Source organism: Oenanthe melanoleuca, chromosome 2 (assembly GCF_029582105.1).
Source record: "Oenanthe melanoleuca isolate GR-GAL-2019-014 chromosome 2, OMel1.0, whole genome shotgun sequence".
NCBI classification, from domain to species: Eukaryota; Metazoa; Chordata; class Aves; order Passeriformes; family Muscicapidae; genus Oenanthe; species Oenanthe melanoleuca.
The window spans coordinates 18,707,562-18,730,092 of record NC_079335.1 but is presented as its reverse complement, the minus strand read 5'-3'; the positions used below and the strand labels follow the sequence as shown (position 1 = coordinate 18,730,092).

The 22,531-nt window shown below is 38.4% G+C and overlaps 1 protein-coding gene across 3 annotated transcripts in view; it reads left to right on the top strand.

Moving 5' to 3' along the window:
• Window positions 1-22,531, top strand: part of OXR1 (oxidation resistance 1) — a 260,194-nt gene that overhangs the window by 55,899 nt on the left and 181,764 nt on the right. The window contains exon 1 of one of the 3 annotated variants that reach the window (XM_056482983.1): window positions 7,278-7,297. The exons of the other annotated variants lie outside the window; for them this stretch is intronic. Coding sequence (XP_056338958.1) covers window positions 7,293-7,297 — 5 coding nt within the window. The 5' untranslated portion in view covers window positions 7,278-7,292. Of the gene's footprint in view, window positions 1-7,277; window positions 7,298-22,531 lie in introns of those variants that run through there. 3 annotated transcript variants of the gene reach the window in all.

Genomic DNA, 22,531 nt, shown 5'->3' with positions numbered 1-22,531 from the left:
GAGCATAAATGTCTGCTAAACTCCTTAGTGTTTTTCTTCTTGCAGATATAACAAGCAGAAGGTACCGATTTATTGTGTACCTCAGAGCCTCTGTGCTGCACAAATATCTGCAGTGCAGAGCAGGAAGAAGCTCCATGAGGAGCATTGGTAATTGGTGAAGTCTAAAGGCCAGGGAAGCTTGCAGCTTTGCCTGCAGAAATTGGTCAGTTTGGGGCTTGGCTGATTTTGGAACCAGTATCCATGGGAAACAATCACACAGTGGAAGGTGCCCTGGTATGGGCAGTGTGTGCCCCAAGGGCACTGTGGGTTAGACACAGACTGGTGTGAGTTGAATCTGTGCACTGCCATGACTTTACTATCTGGTCAGTACAAACAGGGTATAATTACATTAGCTATTAACCCAGGGCTGTCCACTTAGAGAATTTATATAACCTTTTATGGGTGAAGGGTTTGGAGAATTAAGCAGGTTGGGTTTTGTTTTGGAATCCTGGATTAAAAGTCTGAAGCTCTTATATGGAACAACCTGTTTAGCATGTGTCTGTAGTAAAAATGCCTGCATGGTTCCTGCAAGAAACAGTTAGAGCTTGCAATCTTTCAGCAAGACTGTGTCTTTTTCTGACTGGTCATGTATTGCAGCTATGGGACAGATTTTCCTCAAAAACCCATTGCTGTTTTGGAATATTTTCAACTGAAAACCATTTCTGTCTATGGAATTATCCTAAGCTCAGTTATTATATTGTCTGCATTTTCAGTGAAAGTGTAGAGAAACCAGTTTGCAAGAGAGTCATGCAGCAGCAGCATTTTGTCCATGTTTGTTCCACTGCTGAGCCCTCTGGCTGAGGCTTCAAGAGGCAGCCTTTGTTGGTCTGTGGCTGTTCCCCTGCCTTGAAAAAGAACAAAAACTGTCAGGAAGAAAGATACTCATCCTAAGGGTAGACTCCAGTTACATTAAATAGAATAGCAGCCACTTGGAGATGGGACTGGAAGGCAGCCAAAAGGACACTGAAATTTTTCAATAGTCTGTCCCTATCCCTGTCTTCCAGTGATCAACAGAGAATGTAATTTCAACCTTCAAACTATTCACTGCCACCAAAGGGAACTAAATGCTGCTCTGGCTCTATTTTAAAAAGCTTTGTAACCTAGATGAGGAGATACTCTTCTTTCAAATGTGCATGTTGTTCTACTATTGCAGTAAATCACTGCAGGTATTATTGCTTATTGATTTAAGTAAATTGTCCTTTTGGCTGTCTTGTATGTGTTTCATAAAGAAAAAATTAACCTTGACCCCTGGATAGAACACATTTTCAATTAGTGTTTTGATTAATGACTTCTCAGATGGTCCTTCCTGCTTGTATCATTAGCTGGAGGCAGTCAGCCAGGAATCACCAAGTGAAATCATGTTTTGAGGCATTAGTGTCATGACAAGATCAAATGGCTTTCCTTGTAATGCCTGCAAAAGGGTTTAATTGTATGCTGTGCCTTCTTTATGAAAATTTCTTAGATTTATATATGTAAAGGCAGATGGCCTGTGTCTTCTAGCAATATTACAGCCTCATGGATCTCCAGCAATTTCAGGCTTGTATTTGCAATATTATTTTTCCCTTCCTAGTGAGAGATCTCTGTACCCTCAAGCTGCTATATGGGAAATTCAACCTGTTGAGCCAGGTGGGTCCTGTCAGCTGAAGTAAGATCAGAAATAGCTATCTGAATAGATCTGCTGCCACTTGGTTTCAGGAATTACTCTTCACTTCGCAGTGGAATTTCTATGTATGTCTCCCAAGGAAGAGAAGAAGCTGAGGCCTTTTAATTTAAAACATTGCATTTTGGTAAGAGCAGGCATATGGGAACATAAGAAAAATAAAATTGTGTTATGTAGGTAAAAATCTCATTCCTACTGTCAGACATTTGGGAACTCTTTAAAATTCTGTGTATTCTAATATTTGTGCAGTGTTTCTGTCTTATTTCTTCCTGAAGTGTAGAGTTGTTTAAAAAGCCCAACACTCTGTCCCTTTTTTCTACGCATAATGTCAGTGAAATAGTTGCTTCAGTAGATAGGAAAGCAGAAGAGAGGTGTCTTCTATGAGTATGCTTTGGATACAAAGAAGTAGAGATGATATTTGGCTTCAGAAAGATGATCTGTAGGATTCAGGAACTGAGAACTGTAGGTACAATAGGTTTGCACTCAGCTTCCCACAGAGTGGCCTGCTCTGTTTTGTGAGTAGGTGTCAAAGCTCAGGGTAGCTGAATGTTGTGCCCAAAGCCCAGTGGTACTGCTCAGGCCATGGGAGAGTGCCACAAAGCATGGCACTTACTATGAGATGTATGGGGTGTTACAAATGTGGAGTGTTATCTAAAGTACCCAGTGACCACAGCTGGTAATTATGAAGAGCAGCAGTTACCACTGTGAGTGGTACATTAGCTTCAACAGAAACCACTTGGTGCATTCAAGGGTAAAATAATGTCCTTCAGTTTTTTCATTAATGTAGGAAGGGCAGCTCTCTGCCATGCAAAAGTCTGGATTTACATGTTCACAGCTAAAGTGCTCTTCAGGATGGGTAGTTTTACCCAATCAATTTTTAAAATGTTTGGCAGATAGAGGAGAAAGAGCCATCTAATACCCACTTTAAATCCAGTATTTAGTAAACATGCTGAATCTAGTGTATGGCTCAGATTTGTCTCTCTCACTGTGCTTGTGCAGAGTCTTTTGCTTTTAAAGACCATGATAGATGAGGTGAAAGTAATGACAGATGTTTTCTGTAATGTGGATGGCATGGCTTGCTGTCATGGGGCTCCTGGACTTAAAATGAGCACTGCTGTTATCTGTGCCTGTCCCAGGAGAAGAGGGCTTTGTTCAGCCAGAGCTGCATCTTACACCTCAGTGCCACAGACCTGCAGATGCTAATTACTTCCTAATCTGCTTGTCATTAAATGGCCATAAAATTTCCTGTTATTATTCTTTTCTGAGCACAACTAGTTCATTATAAGTACTCTGCTTGTTTTTTTTCTTCCTCACTGCACTACAGTGAGTAAATGAGGGCCGAGAAGAAGGCTTAATGAATGAAGAAAAGAGAGGTGAAAGGAGTGGGGAGTGAATGAAAATTAGGGACAGAGAATTTACACATGTATAAATATTTTGATGGCTCTAGGAAAATGAATAGACTCAGGATTATTTAAGGAAAGACACTGAACATAAGAAATTACAATTTTTAAAATATAAGGAAAACACTCAGAGTGTCTTACATCATAGTAATAAGTTTTAGGTTTTTTTCTAAGTACTTGAGTTTGGAAAAGAAAGTTGAAGCAAAAATAGAAAAAGGAAAACTGAATAGTGGATCACAAGAAGGTGACTGAAAAGAAAGAAAAGCAGAGAGGGAAGGCTGCATAAATCCACTTTGCCCTAGTGCATTTTATGCTCTGAGTCATACCTAGGGCCTCAAACATTTCAAAGAATTTAAAAGGTGATTGTTTATGCCTACTGAAAATACATGTATTTTTTTAACACAAAAAGTTAATTAACCTGTGGAGCTGATGTCACAGACAAGATTTCTAGGGAGTTCAAAAAGGCCTCCACATTAGTCAGCAGCACAGAAACACACTAAGGATTTTGTGAAGACAGTATGAGATGTGCTTTTTTTTTCCTAAGGATTGCAGGAAAAATCCCTACTGCTCACAGAATGAAACTTCTGGCTGACAACAGCCTGGAAGAAGCATTCCTTGGGTTTTGCTCATGGGTGCTGGCTGCTTGTCAGTAATAGGACCTCTGTTCTCACTGTGGTGTTTTACACTGGTTTTGGTGGTGTTTTAGTTTTTGTTATGTGGTGGGGCTAAATCACAAAACATGCTGGAAAAATGTGGCTGAAAGTGATACACCATTCTAAAAGCATTATGGTCTGCCAAGGTTACTTCTGTCATGGCCAAGCAAAAAGGAGACTGCAGACATCATAGTTACAGCCTGCTGCTCCATCCCCTTCCCATTTCTGCAGTGAAGGAAAAGCTTGTTAGATGAAGGTGTAATGAGTCACATTAGCTGCTATTTCATCTGCCGTCATGGACCACAATCAAAACTTAATAATTCATACTTTTGTGTTTAACTGTATGAAAATGAGATTTAACTGAATGAAAATTTACAAGATGAAGACATGTATTGCTGTTTTTGCCTTTTTAGTTTTTCTTGGGTCATAAAGAGGGTGTGCCTTTTTATTTCAGCATAGGACTACTTCATCTAATAGAAGAGTCTTTGATTTATTTTTTTTTCCTGATTGTGTTTTGTTGTTAAAAAATAGTTAAATGTTTGCTTCATTGGGCTAATGAAAGGAGAGCTGATGTTTTCAGTGCTAAAGTATTGCTTTATTACTGCTTCCTGCTTAGCCTCTCCATAATCTCTTTGCTCTTAAACTTGACAATTCTTTTGAATGTGTTGCTTTTATGTCACCATGAGGTGGAGTGGGATTGTTCCAGTTTTCTTGATTTCTTTCACTAAAATTACCGACTTTTAAACTCTTTTAGAGTTTAATAATAGCCACTTTTGATATAGTAACAAAAAAATAAGTCTAGACTTTCAAGAATATTTCAAAGGGTCTATAAAACAGACTATCAGATTACTGTTGACTTGAAATGATCATAGTGATAGAGAAATGAAAGGAAATTTGCATAACTTTTCAAACAGGAGAAGGGAAAGACAAGATTGATATCATTGTATCAAATGTGATGTTGAAGAGTTTTGCATTTATTTTCTCAGTTCTTTCTGGCCTGCTGGGTTGGTGGAGGACAGCAAGCCATTCTGGAATAATTTCTTCCTCTAGGTTCTGATTTTCATCTGGGAAAAGGATACTTGAATTGACCTGGTTATTTCATGACTGCAAACAGTGATTACTTGAGAGTATGATTTACAGCTAAGAACCATAATGGCACTAAATTTAAGCAGTTAGAAGAACACTGGATTAAATGTAAAGATAATGTCACATTGGAAGAGCTAATTCCTGAAGCACTGCAGAGTCAAATTCACTTTGTAACAAAACTCAGAATAAAAGGAGAAAGAAAGCTCTTTTTCACTTTCCCCTGTGAGCAAGCTAGCAGAGAATTTTCACAGCCTTCCTCCCATTTTATGTCTGGACTTATAATTTCTGCATTTTTATGTGGCTATTTTATCAAGTATTACATAGACAAGATAAAATTACTATGTCTGTTTTTTTCTGATGGACACATGTTTGGTAGTCTTCTTTCTGTATATGTTTAGTAGTGCGGAGCAATTTCCTGGAAGGTACAGGAAAGAATGTGAAAACTGATAAAAGTGAAGAGAATTCAAAGCAGGAATATGAAGAAGATGGATTGACAAGCTATGGAGGTAATTTGGGTCCATGAGAATATGGTAACACTTCCCACTGACTAAATGCCAAGGATATAAAATGTATCTTTATTCCTGTTTCTGGTCCCCACTCTCAATTCACATGCATTGCCAGGGAGTTAACAGTGGGCTTTTGGGTCAGGAGATTAGACCTGTAAGTTACATAAATTAATGCTAAGTCCCAGCTCTAAATAGTTTTGGGCAGCACAAGATGGGGGAAGTCCATTCTCTGTGTTGGTGAAAGTTCATTTAAATATGGTATATAGTAGGAATAACTTCAGGGAAAAAAAAAAGAGCCCCATTGCTAGAGGAAATTACTGCAGCATGTAGTTTGATAAGGAAGTTTTAATTTTTCTGCACTGGATGTCATTTTACAAAATTGCCAAGAATTTTGCTGCTGATGTTAGCAGAAGCAAGTTCAATGCCTGGATGATTTCTTTGTTAATTCATGTTTCTGCTCAGAATTCTCTTTATTGTAGCTTGACTTCATTCTTTCTCTTTTGTTTTTTATCGCAATTTATGATACCAAAAAGGCTTAGAAAGGTTTATTAGACCTGTCTTTCTGCCACTTTAAAACTGTTAACCATGTTCTGTCTTTATAATGACTGCTGAAATACCCCTTTCTGTCATGTTTTTCTAACACTTCTTTTCTGGATGGACCAATAAAATAATTCTAAGGGAATGTACAAACATATTAGGGGAAGGTTTTTTTCTCCTCAGTGTCTCCAAGAAGACAGCCTCATTCTGGAGCAGGAATACTATGATAATACATCACAGGCTTGTTATATCAATTACTGTACAATATATCACAGGGTGCTAAGGTCTTGTTTTACAAAAAGGCTACCAGTTGGAATGGCACACTGAGGATATTTAAGAGTACTCATGCAGAACCCACTTCATCACTACTTTATAGTATGTGAGATAACAGCTCAATAAATATTCTGGGCCAGCATAGATAAACTGAACATTAAATATGAAATTCAAAATACTTCTTTGGTTTCTTGCCAGAAGTATTGGACACATACTATACATTTACAACTTCTGCATGATTAGGATTTGAGTTTTGTTACTTAGAAAAATATCTTTTGCAACATTAATTGCAAGCCAATTTCAAATTGTTGTAGTATAATTACTACCTTTGCAGAATCAGGTTTTAAACCAACAAACTTGTGTGACCATTTATTGCTCATGGAATAGGATTAGAATCTTTATTAGAATCACTGGAGTATTGCACAAACTTAGCATTCTAACTTCAAAAGGAATTGCATGTTTAGGCAATTCTACATTTTTCTTAAAGCCAAGCTAAGTTGATTCTACATGACAGTAGTTTTAATGAGGCTCAATAAACAGTACAGTTTGTAACCTCAGGCCAGCTGCTGAGCAGAAGCCAAGAGCAGTGCTACAGCTTTAGTGAACCCATTACTGTGAAAGATGCTGGATCCTAGATCAGCCTGAGTCACTCATTGCACAAGAGATGAAGCTCCAATAAATAAAAATGAATATCTAAGGTGACGGGTGACAACTTCATGCTAATGTGATTTTCTCTGATTTGACAGTGCCTTGATAAAGTCTTAAGGCGTGTGGCTTACTAGCAACCATTTAAATTTTTAGTCATTGAATCTTCTGTTTTACTTGCAGACATTAGCATTTGGGGCTTGTGGTTTCCTATAGGTATTAAAAATTTGCTTTGTTTATGTATTGGACCCAATTCTCAGAGCTACTCAAGATCTAGAACAGCTCTGATAAACTGTTAGGGTAGTCAATAGTGCTGAAATGCATATATTTTCTTTTCCAATTTAGGGCTATTTTTTATTAGATTTTTAAAAGGTGAATGATATAGGTTGTTTCCTACCCTTAGGGGCTGATCTTAGGCCATGTTCCCCCACCAGCAGATTGACTGACCTGGAGCCCCATGAGAGTCCTCCAGAACAGTCTGCATCCCCTGTGAATGAGGTGAGGAAATGATGGTTAAAAAACATCAGAGGCAGCATGACTCCTCTTTTAAGGTGCTATGCCTCTCTTAGTATTTATGAAAATATTTCTAAAGGGTATCTGGAAATACAGTATAAATGGATTTAGGGGCTGAAAAGAATACAAGAGCAGAACTGAGATATTTAATCTTGGTGTGAACAGGGGGCTGAACAATCTCTAAGGATGGCTTACACACCAAAGGCATAGACCAAAATAAGCAGAAGAGTTGGCAGCACAGGGCAAAAAAGGTGGTCTTGTACAAGAAAATAGACAGAAATTAGTTTATATTGCTGGGAATGCTGCAGTATATAGTGGGTAACCCTTGGACTTGATTTTAAATGTCTTTTCCAACCTAAATCTGCACAATGTGCTGGACTGTTTATTTGTATTTCCATGAGATAATCTTATCAAAACCCTGTAAATCTAAGCAGTTCATTATGTTTGCCAAAATTGTGATTCTTATATAAGTTTTACCTGTCACCTTTGCAAAGTTGCTGAATCACAGTTTAAGTGGTTGATGCTGAACTACAAGCTGATAACAGGTTTGCCATTTACACTCTTGATCTTCAACCTAGTAAGACAGCAGAAAAAGATGTTAAGATAACACAGAGCTAGGGCAAAAAGATTCTGCAGTCAGATTCTGTTCCTTATTTAGTGCAGTTTAATTACCAAATGGCAACAACAAAGACTAACTTGTCATCTGCTGACATTTATTTCAGTGGGAAACAGGAAAAATGCACTGTTAGAAGGTAATATCAGAAACACTAGGGATTTTCTGAGATATAAAGAGACAGATAAACACAACAAAAATCAATATGCTTTGTGTCCTCAGCTCTATCTCCACTTTCCAGAATGATATAGCTTCTATTTACAGTTGGAAAATATGCCCTCAAATACTGGTAGCATTGCAAGAAATGTTCTGGGGGACAGGCAACATCAGCAGACTATGAAAGGACAAACCCCAGCTTTTAATCAATGGAAGAAGGGAAATGAATGTCACTAATATACTGTTCTCCCTTAGAAGGTGGCAGATGTGGTACAGTGCAGACTGATATGTATGACCAAAGTCACAAAACACAAAGCAAACTTTGGATGGATAGATCAAACACGGAGTTCCAGGCAGCAGGATCCATAATGTGAGATTAAACAAGGGTTGCTAGTTTGGTTTTGCAAGCAGATTGACAGCTGGTATTTGAAATTGTTTTAGAAGTGGCTATCTTTCATGTTTCTTCATAGAAATATAGAGAGACTGGCATGAAAATTTTTGTATAATTTTATGGTGTAATTGCCTGTTGAGTGTCCTTGCCAGGTTAAAATACACATATGGAAGAAAATGGCCATGGTCATCTTCCTAGCCTGGGGTAAACCAGAGTCCTAAAGCTATTAAAAAAAAAAAAAAAGTCTGGTAACTGATGGTAACGTATTATTCAGGACTAATGCTAGATCTGAACTTCAAATAATCTTGTATTCTAAAGAAATTGACACCTAATGCCTTTTCTGGTGTTGGTATTCCTGCACTCAGAATAAGTGATTGCTTACCTAGGAAAAGAAATGGGGCATCTGTGCACAACTCCAGAATTGCAGTGGCTCCACATTACAAGTTGTTGGGTTATTTTCTGAGTCATAATTTATTGGTGTTCCCCATCTCTGTAAGAGTTTAGCAGCACAAAAAGCTAAAATAGACTATAAATCCAGAACCTGATCCCTCCTGATGCATATCTGTAAGTTCTGTGGCCAGTTTTCCTGAAGATACCCTAAAGGGAGTGAAGGATCACTCCATTTTTTTTCTTTTTTTGTTGTTGTACTTTGTGGTATATTCCTGACACTATGATAATCAAGAGATGAAGTAATTTGGTATTCAGTGGAAATTGATGAGGCACATGCAATAGTCCATGCCAGGCCTCAGACATTTTCCTGTAGTGGAAGGAGAGCTCTCCCTACTTTCCATTAGTATCCCCTCTGTTTGTGGTGCCTGGAACACATTTTATGTGGGTGTGAAAATTGTGCTGGTGGATTCTCATGTTGCACATATGACTGTGACCATGCCTGAAATCCCCTACCCACAGCCAAACTGGGGGGATCAGCTACCCTTGTACCACCCTTCATTGTGCCAACAAGGCCATGCAGGAGGATATCTCAGTAATCCATCTGGGGTGGATTGATGGTACCAGGAATGGAGGGTAAGGAGGGCTGCCTGTTGATATTTTTGATTTATTCTCCTTTGTCTTGAGAGCCTCAAGCTCACATCTGTGCACTTTGGTTATTAAAAATTACATTTTATGTTCCTAACTGCAGGCAAGTGTTTGAGTAAATGGTGTAATTCTCATGATCAAAGCATGAGCTTTATTTTTTGAAACTGACATACAAGCACTGGTGAATTGTTCCTTTGTCTGCTGAATCTCCTCTCTCATTCTGAATAGCAGAGAAATAGCCACCTTTCTCTTTTTCTTCTCCAATGATATTTGCTGTTTGGTTGATATTCCTTTTAGAAGGAAGTTCAGATATGAAAGCCTGGGGCAATGAAAATCTGGAAAAATATATTTTCTATCAGTCTCTGAACTTTACTGTTCTGGGTAGAAGGACTTCATTTGGCCTAAGCAGCTGTCCCAGACTCTACTGCAAACTAGTAACTGAGTGAAAAATTAATAGTATTTTGTTAAATTGTCACTTGAGTCATTATTGTTGTACAACCATTGTTCTGCTGCTGTTGTGATTTTTTTTTTTTTTTCCCTCAAATAAGGAGGTTTGTTTATTTATTTAGAGCCTGATTTTTTTTTTTTTTTTTTACACACGATAAATGAGAGACAGCTCTCACTGCTAGGTGAAGACAGAACTTCAGAATGAAGACAGATACTTTGAAATATTTTTAACTCTAGAGTGGAAGATGCTCACAAGGAAGGTTAGACTGCAAGAGACTCTACCCAGAAAGCACAAGGCCATAAGTGTTTGTAAGTCAATGCTACCCAGTTACAAAGAAGGATTGCTTCAACTCGAGTTGAGAATCTTGTCTGTAGGATTTTTTGCCTTAATGGTAAGTTTACTTTTAGGGACTGTTTAGCCTTAAGCCTTTTTTAGCCTGTTTTATATGTGGATAGTAAATGGCTTAATCAGTGAGTCTGATCATCAATTGTTAATTAAATTTCTAGTTATTTCTAATAAGAATATAAAAAAGGAAAATGTCATATTAAAACCCCCTGTCATATTTTATTAAAGAAGCTGACCCTCTAATTTTCCTGTTTCTGCAAGAACTGTAAAAATGTCACTTTAAATTAGATTGCAGTGTATTGATGGACTGCTAAGTACATTAACCATTCTGTCCTGTCTGTTTGAATGCCAAAATCTCGAGCTATACCACAACATCCTGTTGAGTGCTTTTACCACAGCTAAAGCAAAACCTTTAGCACTGGTACCTGCACTAAGAGAGTCTGGATTTAGAATCCCTTACACCTGAAAATTTGTAACTAAAACAGTCCCAGACTGATTAGCTGGAATGCTTATGAACAATATTTCACACACGAACAAGCAGTTTTGGTGCTGCATTTGCAGGGACTGTGCTGGGGACCTTGCAGTCTATGTGGGGCACGTGTCCCAGCTGATGTGGAGGAGCAACAGAAGCACAGCTGGAGGAGGTGACATTTAGGGCATTTTCTGCTGCACTTCTCCACTGCAAATCCATGAAGCTGTTGGGTGTACTGAGAAAAGGAGGATAGGGATGCTCAGCTGCCTGTATAGCTCAGCCTCCAGCAACAAGAGTTGCACTGAAAATGGCATTGAAATGACCTTGGCATTACCTGGAGGCAAGGAGATGAACAGTGACATTAAAATGGTGAAAGGAAATAAAAGGATTTTATGGATAAGGGTCACAGTTAGAGGTCTAGATGTGTGTCCATTTGATGGAAGGTGGAAGAGGTAGAGTTGGAGGCAGAGCTGACCCTGCTAAACCCAGAGAAAAGGGAAGTTAAAGCAGTCAGGTAATTTCATATCACCGAAGAGATATGAATGAAATTTTTGGTTCAGTCACAATGCTGGCTTTGTTGCCACTCTCTGTGGTCAGAGGCACAGTGAATAGCTGTACCCTTCTCCCACCCCAGCCAAACACCAGCACCCTCTGAATTAGCAAAATCCCAAACTGCCTCATTCCTGTGTTGCTTTGACACAAACAGGCACAGGGGAAAAAAGCAAAACTAACTAGTAAGGTGAGACAGTGTCACTAATAACTATAAATTATTGGCCATCAGCTGTCCTGAGTAATTCTAATTAGGTACCTGCACCAGCTCCTGTTATTAAAATTGTGTTATAAATGCAGGCTTAGATTTTGGTAGTTAAAAACAAGCAGTGATACAGGAGCAGCTGTGACTGCAGAAGGAAATGTAAGTAGTCTTGTGACTACATATGATCTATGTTTTCAATAGTGTCTATCAGTAATAGGATGGTAAAAAGAGTATGTGGATTTGAAGACACTGCAGCAGAGCTTAGTGTTTCAAAGCCTCACCTTTTCTGAAGGGTATTGCAGATGCTGATAAAGTGATTTGCACATAAATATGCTACTTGTAGTGATGCTAGTTTGGATTTTGCCTTTTTTTTTTTTCCTTTTATGTGTCCTCTGTATTCTTCACACATACATTTGTAACTCTGTAGCCTATTGTATTAGCAGCAAGTTTTCCCAGTAATTTTCCATGGCCTTTCCCTAAGCAGAAAGACAAAACAAATTCCAGAGCTCCAAGCTCCAGGAGGTACAAGGCTCTGTGTTCCCTTGGCTTTTCCTGGGAACCCAGTCTGAGAACAACTCTTCCAGATACATTTTCATGGATAAAATACAGCTAGTGCTGAATGGGGGCTCCAGAGAAGGGGCTTGACCTGGGGCAGAATTGCATCACCACTTGTCCTCCTAATTGGTGCTTTTTATCAATTATGCTAATTTCCTGAAACCTACAAATGTGTATTCACCTCTGGGGGGGGGAGGCTTTTGTGGATGTCTTTCCTTCACTGCTTCTGGAAGCCTTCAAATAAAGATCCCCTTTTATATTGCTTCCTTACTAAAATTATCTTGAGTTCCATTTCCAGGTTGGGAAAAAGACAACAGTAGCTATTCCACAGATATATGAAAAAGAGAGAAACCCTTATGGAATAGGCTCCTTTTAGTACTTTTGCTGTTGTTTTTGCTGGTTTTTTGGTTTTCCCAGCAGTAGCCTAAAACTAATTTGAGCTGCTGTGGTTCAATACTGATACCTGGTTCCAGGTGCATGGTAATAAAATTTGAGTAGAAGCTCTGCATGTGTTGTGTCAGGAAGGTGTTAAGGTGCTTGATGACTGTCTTTGCACGCTGCTAATTTGGGCTGATATTTTTAGTTGTGCTCCCAGTAGGAATGGCACAGAGTTTCTGACAGCTTCTCACAGACAGCTTTGATTGCTGACTCCTTTGGGGAGAGGCTACTACAGGGCTACAGTAGCCATCCCACCAAGGTTAATGCCTGCTTTGCTCTCATAAATCCAACTTTCAATTAAAAAGAATTCTGCAAACAAAACAACCTCCTAAAACTTCACATCCTCTTCTTTTCACTGAGATATTGATTTATTTTTTTTTTTTTCCTCAGGAAGTTCAGGGGAAGGGATTCTGGAGGTATGTTAAACCTGTATTTATAGGACTAGATTGACCTCTTGATGAGAGTTTGTCTTGCTCATTGCATTTGTGGATTGTTGCATTTTTCTTCTTTTGTTTTTATAGCAGCAGGTTAGGAAATGAAAGAGAAGTACTTCACAGAGCTGGTAATGGACTATGCAATGGTTTTTATGAAAATTTGCAGAGATGCTCAACTAAGAGTTCTTCAGATAAATTATAAAAGGAAGAGGGGAACTTAAAAGGATGTATTTTGTTTTATTGTTTTTTTTATTTGCTAAGACAGCATATTTAATTATGTCAAGTATGAAATGATTCAGCAGACTGATAATGATACAAATAATCTGAAATAAAAAATTTGTAGCACTAAAAATCACCTATAACTAGATTTTTTTTTTTTTGTTTCTCTAATATTCCTAATTACAGAGCTACTGTTCCACAAAGAGCTGTGAAATAGTCCTGTTGGGTGTGCAAAGTTCCTCATGGGCAGTACTGAGTTTCTAAGGTCTGACTTTGATTTTTCTTTTTTATTAGTATGTGAATTTTGGTGGGCCAGAGCTGTCAGGAGGCCTGGAGAGTGCTTGGCTTGTTTTCCAGAGAGAGGACTGTTCTGATGTATTAGGAGTGGATTGCAACTGACATGCAGAGTAGATGCCTAGATTGTTTTGAAAAGTACAGTTATTAATTTCTTTTTTTAGTCTTGGTTTTGTTTTTCAAGCCCAGAGGATACTCAGTTTTTAACCATGATTTCAGGAGTAGTTTTTGCTATTACTGAGACTTCTTGGTAACTGCATTTTTTGGGTGGCAGTTTTTAGGGAACTAAAATACCCCTAAAACTGAGCAGTTTGTTTTCTCCAGGCAAAATTATAAAAAAAATTTATACTACTGCTGGATACTGCAGTTTGCATATTATCCTGTTTTCAGAGTCTCTTGCCTCTCCTGGCTTTTATTTCCAAAACGTGCCAGCAGTGGAAGTCAGGTGGGGGTTTCAGTATGAAACAGGGCATCCTGTGGGCTGTGGGGAGGCATGGTGCAGAAACAGCAGCAGAAAGGGGACAAATCTGAGAAAATTGAACTTTGTGTGTAGACCTGGGAGACTTCGAGCTAGATCACAGGTAGGTCCTGAATTTCTGCACATTGCTCTTCACTGTGCTTTGACTAAAAATATTTTCTGGAATGAAAAGTGCAGGCACCTTGCTTTGGACTTTGCTAACTCCCACTGTGCTCAGTGCATCTTTCTTTTGATGAAAGCAGAGCAGGTACCACTCATTGAACAAATCTCCTTTTGTGGAGGAGCTTACAGAAACAGTCCAAATTCAGGTGAGTGTGCTGGGCAGAATGTGGGAAGCTGCTCAGATAATGCTGCAGACTGTTGGCAGAGATGGTTTTTCTCAAGGATCATAGGAGGTAAGAGGAGGGTGGCAGAGAGGACTCTCCCCTGGGGTCTGTGTGACCTTAGATGAGTGGGTCTCCAATTCATCTTCCTAAAACACTAAAACTTCAACTAAACATCTCCATGTAACCTCAATCAATTTCTCCACAAAAAAATATTTTCCTTCAAAAACACAGCCTCCTAATTGCTGCTGTCAGCTTATGATGACTACTTCTGACCTACCTAGAACATAGAATATTATATCCCTTGTGATAGGAGTGAGTCTGGGTGAGTTGTTAACCATGTGTAATTTTATGGTATGCAACATAAAAATTTGTGATTTATATGGTCTTGCCCTTGGTAGTATTATAGCTGGACAACTTATCACCTATATTCTCCCTACAAATATTTCTATAAAAGTAAATGAACAGTTGAATGTAAAAGTGTACATTCTTTTATGGAAATTTTGTTGCTGAGGGATAATCTAAAAAAAAAAATAAAAAAAAATAAAATAGAAATTTCCTCAGTATAAGCCTTGTATTCACATTGGATTTTGATGTCATTGTACCTAAAGGTTGTAAAGTTGTATTACCACTATGGATAATGAGAGTCATCAGGCTTGGGGACTGACACCTTTCTAATTTCTTTTCCCTACCTTAAGTACAGGCAGAAGTTTAATTTCTCTTACTGTCTGGAAATTTAATCTTTTTAAGATTTTGTTCATCCAAGCTCTGGTTGGAACTGTTGAATCCTTTGCATTTGTTTTCAAGACTGGAAAGTAATTTTCCTCTAAGTATTTTCCATACCTAATCACTTGAATTCAGTGACAATTCACCTTTCATCCTTCTCTTATGAGCTGAGTAGATTGAACTCCTTTAATTTAGCATTGTGGGCTTATTTTTCAGCTGCAGGGTTACTTCTGTTCTTCGAAGTTTTCAGGAAGTAGAAAAATAAATGTTATCTTCAGAAGTGTCATTTTAATCTGGTAGTGTTTTAATTCAATCACATATGAACAGAGAAAGATTAAACTATTTTTACCCTAGCACCAGACCCAGGTTGTATGAGAAAGCAGGCATGGCTTTAGATAACCAAGTCTTTCTTTGAGCTGTTTTCTTCCAAGTCAAAAATCTTTCAACCTTACTTGGGATCGCATTATCTTGGAGAACAAAAAAAAAAAAAAGAAAAAAAACTTTTTCTAAAAAATCTTGTTGACTGGTATTAATTAGTTTTCTTGCATCTAATTATTGATAATCACTATGATGACAACAGTAAAAAAAAAAAAAAAGACCTTAGTCTTGAATTCTTCTGTGAGTGGTAAGGATATGTTTAGGTAGCAGTAAATGCTGTTGCATTTTAATGAGGAGAAAAGATTTTGAACTAGCTTTTGAATCTAAATATAGACATTTACAGTCGATTTTAAGTGTGTGTAGGAGAAGAGAGGATGGCCTTTTTCCAAAAGCAGTATTTTGTGTTGCTACATTGTTCATTGGAGCAAAACACTGTTTGGGTCTGATTTGATATGCACATTTCTTTATTAGAGTTACCAAATAAGAAAAGTCAGTGACTTTCACAGAGTTGCACAGTAAAATCTACTATAAATAAGAAAGCAGGTTTTCTCAATGCAGTTGGTGCCATTCAGTGGTACATGTTCCCAGATTTTCCTTGCAGGGCGGTTCTGGGCACACGTTCTGCCGCGTGGATCGGGAGCTGTCTCGCAGGCTGTCAGCAGAAAAGGCTGATCATCTCTGCAGGGAGCTGCTGCCAAGCTGGGCCCTGCAGGGCTATTAATTCCAAACTCTTCCACCATCTGCTTTCAGGAAATAGAGAGGGGAACGTCACTGACCTTCGGGGTGTTTTTGCCTTGGGCTATTCAACAGCCTTCCATAGTACTGAGCCCTGGCTCTGAGCTCTGCCTGCAGTCCCTCCCTCTCACTCCAGTTCCTGCAGGGAGCTTGAAGATGTCCAACCCATTACAAACTTCTGAACACGTTTTTTCTGTGCACTGTAAAACTGGATAGAAAATTATGGGAATAGTAAATCAGCCTTTTATATGCAGTGAGTAAGAGATCACAAACAAACCAAGAAATGCATCCAGACATTTCTTTTGGAGTGTGAGCACATGTCCCAGCTGCAGAGGGACTCCTGCAGACTGGGGTGCTGTTGCTTCCTTTGCAGTGATGCCGTGTCTTGCTCATTGTGCAGTGTAGGTCTGCACTAGCTATAAAATCCCAAGGAGGTATAAAATGGTGAGGAACCCTACCTGCTTGTGCCCAAACTCAGCAGCACTCACTGCCCGTGTGTGGCACTGAGCTAGAGCAGGGATCCTGCTCATTTTGTGTCCCCAGGCGTGGTGACAGTCACATCCTGCTCATTTTGTGTCCCCAGAAGTAGTGGCAGTCACATCCTACTCGTCTTGTGTCCCCAGGAGTGGTGACAGCCTCTGCTAGCTCCAGCATCTGACACTGTTCCAGAGTCTGGTTTCCTTGGCCTGGAGGTGGAAGACTAGGAGGGATAGCTAAAGCACTGGCACAAGAAACAAAATGGGGGGATGTGGGAAATGCTTAAACCAAATACTGGGAGCACCAGGAAGTCCCAGGCTTGTAGTTCTGTGAGAAATTTTTTGAACCCACCAAAATCCTTATTAGAGGGCTGGTCTGATTTGAGATATGGGTGAACAGCCACTTCTGCCTGCATTGCCCAGCCATGCAAAAGAATTGTGGTGAAAATAAAATAGCTGCATTACATAAACCTGAATGCTTTTCCAGCTGGGAGAGAAGATGAAGCTTAATGTTACTAGTGTGGTGGTCTCAATGGCCTTTTTTTTATGGAATATGATAAGACTGTTGGCATGGGGAATGAAATGCATTTGGGACTCTTGCACATCTGCACTGGCCTCTTGCACTTGTAGGATTTATTTTTGACTTATTCCATTGTGCTTGGAGTGTTTAAAGTGTCATTTGCAAAATTTATCCTTGAAATGGAAGAAAAATACTCACTGCATTTGCAGAAATGGAGTGGGGACTAAAATCCTCATTCAGCAAATATTGCAGATGTCACATTGTGCTAAAAAAATTGGCAAAATTGTTGAGTGGATTTAGTCTAATTTTAAAACCACATAAAATTTATGGTCAATAGGCATCCATAACCTTTGAATATTGTTTAAACAAGATAAGCTTTGAATTGACTATGGTCAATTTGAATAGTAAAACAGTTTTTAAGATAAATACTATAAAAAATATTTTATAGACTTTTGAATTCTGTTTTGCTCTTTTAAATGAGAGCTTAGGAACAGACATATTTGCATATTGGCTTGGTAACATTTCCACTTGAAAAGCAGAAGAAAAGAAAAAAAAAAATCTGTTTGTATTTGAACTAAATTTTGATGAAAAGTTTAGAAATACCAAAGCAAATGTTTGGGGTACTTTCATGGAGGGGGAGAAAAAAAAAAAAAAGATATTTTAGGGACATTCTAACCATTGTTTCAGTCTGGCTTTTTTTCTGAAAAGAATATTTTTTTCATTCTCAGGTAATGAAAATTTGATGGTTTAAGGAGCTATTCTGTGGACCTTTATTTTTGTACTGATAACTCAATACCTTCCAAGCAATTAGTGGCAAATGGTAAAGCCAAACATCTTTGAGTGATTTATAACTTTATCACCTTATATATTTATTTACTTTTTTTTTTCAGTTAGAGTTTTATTATGTCAGGTGATGTTCAGCATCCAAATAGTGAGTCTGCCACTGTAAAGCTTCTATTCAAAGCTGGAGACATATTGTCACTAAAATGCATTGTGTCTGCTAGAGCCTGCCATTAAATGATGTGCTGGAAACAGTTCAATATTTGTTGTACAATAGCATTAGGGCAGGGAAGTAATAATACAGTGTCTTTTTGTAGTAGCTGAGCAAGTTATTAGTCTTAGACTAAATGCCTTTGTGTGAAACAACAGTTTAGTGTTGAGTTTTCCTGTGGTCTTTTGCCAGAAGCATTATGAATAGCAAAAAAGTTGCTGCATCAGTCCTTTTACTAGTCTGTTCTGGAAGAAAACAAGTTTCATCACACGTTTACAAGTCTGACATGAAAATACTATTAAAAGGAACAGTCTTTAAGTCTTCTTTGATCAGTTTTGTCCTCAGATGGGTGTAAATATGTGCAAATAAAATTATATTAACATCTTACTAGTTTCTGATTCTCCTGCCTTCTCCCAGGGGCAGAACTGCAGGGGCTGAGGCATCTGATGCTGCTCTGCAGAAGGACAGAGCTAATCATTGTATTGGCATTCAATCTCTCTCTTGTGTAATTCTTTTCCCTTCTCCTCTTTCCATATTCTTTCTGTAAATATTAATGTGCTGTCTTGTTTTAATTTTAACACTGATCTTTTCCCCCTAAGACCAATTTTCTGTAATTATTTATGCTATTACCTATTTCTGAAAAAATTTTTTAAAAGCTATAAACTCAGTTTGGGGATATAAAACAAAACACTTCTTTCCTTGACAGTGAAGATGAAGGAAAGCTAGAAATGTTTGTTTATTAAAGCATTCAAACTTATTTCTAATTCAGACAGCAATTCCTGTCTGTTTAGGTAAATACTTGCTCCTCCTGTGAAGGTAGTTCCCAGTGCAATGTGGTAGACTGGGTATTCATGCCAGTCACTCTTCATCAGTGATTTAAAAGGCAAAAAAAGTCAATATTTTGGACTAGATTATCTTGCAAGTAAGAATCTAGTAAACCTATGGAAACTTTCACTATTGTGGTACCCTCCTCACGAATAATTTCAGAGAGTTGGGCATTGTCACTTCTTTCATCCCTCAACACAAGCAAAACACTTCTACCCCACAAATCTCCTTGTGGTGCACTGAGAAGCCAAACAGTGCAGTAGCAGCAGCATTCATGCCTTGTTTTAGGTATTAGTTTCTTCCTTCCCTACTGTTCATTGCCACAAGCAAATCAAGGGTCCTTTTCCCTGCTTCTCTTCTACTCCTCTTTCTCCCTCTTCTAAGGTCTTAAGGCTGCAGAGCACTCAGGCTATGTGTGCAAAATCAACAGATGTTTTAGTATTTATTTATCTTATTTCAGTCTTTCTGGGCTGTCTGGAAGGGAACAATGCAAGAAAAAAACTTGCATCTTTAATTCATTTGCTGCTAATTTGGAGTAGACAGTACTGCTGTAATTCTTACCAGGGAATCTCAGACACAGCCTTCCATCAATAAGCACTTGTGTACTTATGCCTATAGTAATGTATGAACCCTAGAACACATTATTTCATAATGATACTAAATATTTACGTTTTCTTTTGTTTTCACAGTACCCTTCATGGTAAGATAGGCTGTAGATTACATTAGCTGTGTTTCTGTGTTTGTTTTGGCGTAGATTTTTGTTTTCCTGTGTTGTACTAAAAACCTCTAAGCTGTTATTAGTACAGCACCATTTTCCAAGTGAAGAAATAAATGGCACTTGACAGTTGACAACTACTTTCAGGCAGAAGAAGCCATTACTGCAGTAGCCTGTGATGGCAGAGTGACTCTGACATGGCAGCCTGACCTTCCAGCTGCTGTGGTTCTGCCAGTGATGGCTGGGGTCTAGCAACACCAACAGCAGTGTGAAACCCTTGTATTCAGGGGGCTCATATATCTTCTGGCTTTGTGGTGTTTAAATGGTTCTAGGGAAGACAAGGAAAGGCCTGTTTGGAGAGGAAGGGGTTAGAGACAAACTGGTTCCCAGTCCATTCTGCGTGTGTGTAGTGCAACACTGCAGCAACAATTGCACTAATGGGAGACTTGTTTATTTTTAGTTGTTACATTGATTTTTATTAGTTTGTTATCTTGAATGCAAAATGCAGGCTTCTGTGTTCACATGAGTCCTTGGAATGCATGTAGAAAGAAAATACACATTAGGAGCAGAGCTAGAGTTGTTTATAGCAAGAGGCTTTTAGAGGATTTTTTAGCCTGGAGAAACTTACCTCCATGCACTGATTATGTATTTGCTTGAATCTTTTCATTATTAACCTAATAGGATCATCCCTGTTTGGGATGACAGTCATCACCTTAGTAACTCCTTCCAACTCACATTGCTGCTGTGAGCAGTTTTGTGTTGTACTATAGAATAAATCTAGTATGTCAAGTGCATTGCAAATTCAGTGAGAATCAGTTATTTCATGTTTCTTCCATCTGTTGTGCTTCTCAAACCTGTAACTACATGGAAAGAATATGGAAAGTAAAAATTATAGGTCCTATAAGTCCTGGATAAACCATTAGCAAAATATAATTGCATGGGAAGTGTGCATGGACATTTCTGAAACTACTACCACTGTGGATATTTCTCATCAAAAGAAGTTCCTTTTCTCAAGAGTCCAATTGGGTCAAAAAAAGATTATATGCAAACTTAGGATGAGTGGTGGATAGAAATCTACTCCAAATACACTTGCAGCTAGATCTTCTATTTGTTTGGACTAGCTGGATTTTTATGATGTGCAAGACAAGGTGCCAAGCAATACTTTGCTCTAGAATACAGCTGATGAACCTTCACTTCTGGGCTTTGCCTTTCCTTTTTTGTCCCACTTCTTGTCACTGCTTCTTTATGTTGGTGTAGGGAATTTTGTCCAGTTTTTATCCATGAATTCTCAGATTTGGGTGAAGTCTAACAGCTTTATATTGCTGTTTCTATGCACTGTGTCACATGGTAGTCAGTGACAGAAGGCTGTAACCAGCGAGAATCTGTGATGACTTTTTTCCCTTGGGAAGACCCTTTGAACACAGAATGCTTGTAAGACACACATGGTAACCAGCCCAGCACAGCGTTGCAGTTTGAGGATTTATTGATTGGGCAGTGATCTCCATCTGAAATGTGGGCTTTTGTAGGAGTAATGATGCTGTATGAGTACAATGAAATGCCTGAAATCAGTGTCAGAGAAATGAGAGAGGAGGGCAGCAGCTGATGTCAGTTTCATGTACCTCAATCTGACAGATTCATGTAGCACAGACATATGGTGTGGATATAGATCCTGAGACACAAGAGTCTACATCCACTGTTCAATGGTGAGATATAAAAATGCAGCCTGCATTTTGAGAGCATCGTTCTTAACTGTGCCCTGGGCCACATGGAAGTTGTCAAACAGCTACAGCCTTTTCACCAAAAGCCTCAGAAGCAAGATCTATACATGTTTGCTTCTAAATCAATATACATGTTTGCTTCTAAATTAATATGGTCTAAAAGGAGATTAAGAATCTGTCATGGCAAATAAAGAGATGCTTATGCTGATGCCCAGCCACCCAAGTGCCCTGCTGACACTGATCTATGATTTCCAAATTGAACTTTCTGAACAAGTTCATTTTGCCATTGGATCTGTTCCAGCACAGAAACACAACTGCTCATATCCACATCACAAACAGAATTGTGTGAAAGTGTCTGTTTGCAGATTAGAAAGACTTTTTTTTTTTTTTTTTTTTTTGAAATAACAAAAATGGACCACAAGTGACAAAAATGTGTTATACAGAAACCTTTGCATTGAAATTGATACATCCCTGTGAAACATTCTATCCTCGATGAAACCCAGCACGATTCTCTGGGGTGGGGTAAAAAACCCAACACAATGGTGAAAACCACCCAAAACATTTTGTCAAGGTTTAACAAGTTCTAGTCTCTTTTAAGGGAAATCTCAGATTAATTCAAACTATTTGGTTCCCTTTTTTTTCCTCTTAAGAAAAAGAAGAAAAAAAAAAGTTTTTTTCCCTAAAAATATATATTTTTAAAATATACTGCAGCCCCCAGCCTTCTGACACAAGCATGCATCTAGCACTGTCTGTTAGGTGATATAAAAATTACTGGCTTGGAACCAAATGTCTCATTGAAAACTAACTTAAATGTGTTAGCTAGAAAAGCCTAAATCCTTCTCTATGTGCCCTTATGATTTGCCCTTTTCTAATTTGTCAACAGATGCTAACAAAGTCTGTCTCCTGTTCCTCAGACTACAGCCCTGTGTATGAAAGAACAAATTGACAAAATTGTGTTTAGTCCAAATGCATGGTAGAAAAGGGATACACAACACTGGGGACAAGTGCTAGTGCTTGGTGATGTTTTTGAGGGTCATATGCATTGGCACATATCAGTCAAAATTCTCTCGCTGCAAACATTACATCTTCACTCACAGGAGCACTATACAGTGCACGTAGGTCCAATAGGTTAGAGCTAAAAAAAATACACTGTTGCTTTAATAATGTTGTAGTGATGTAT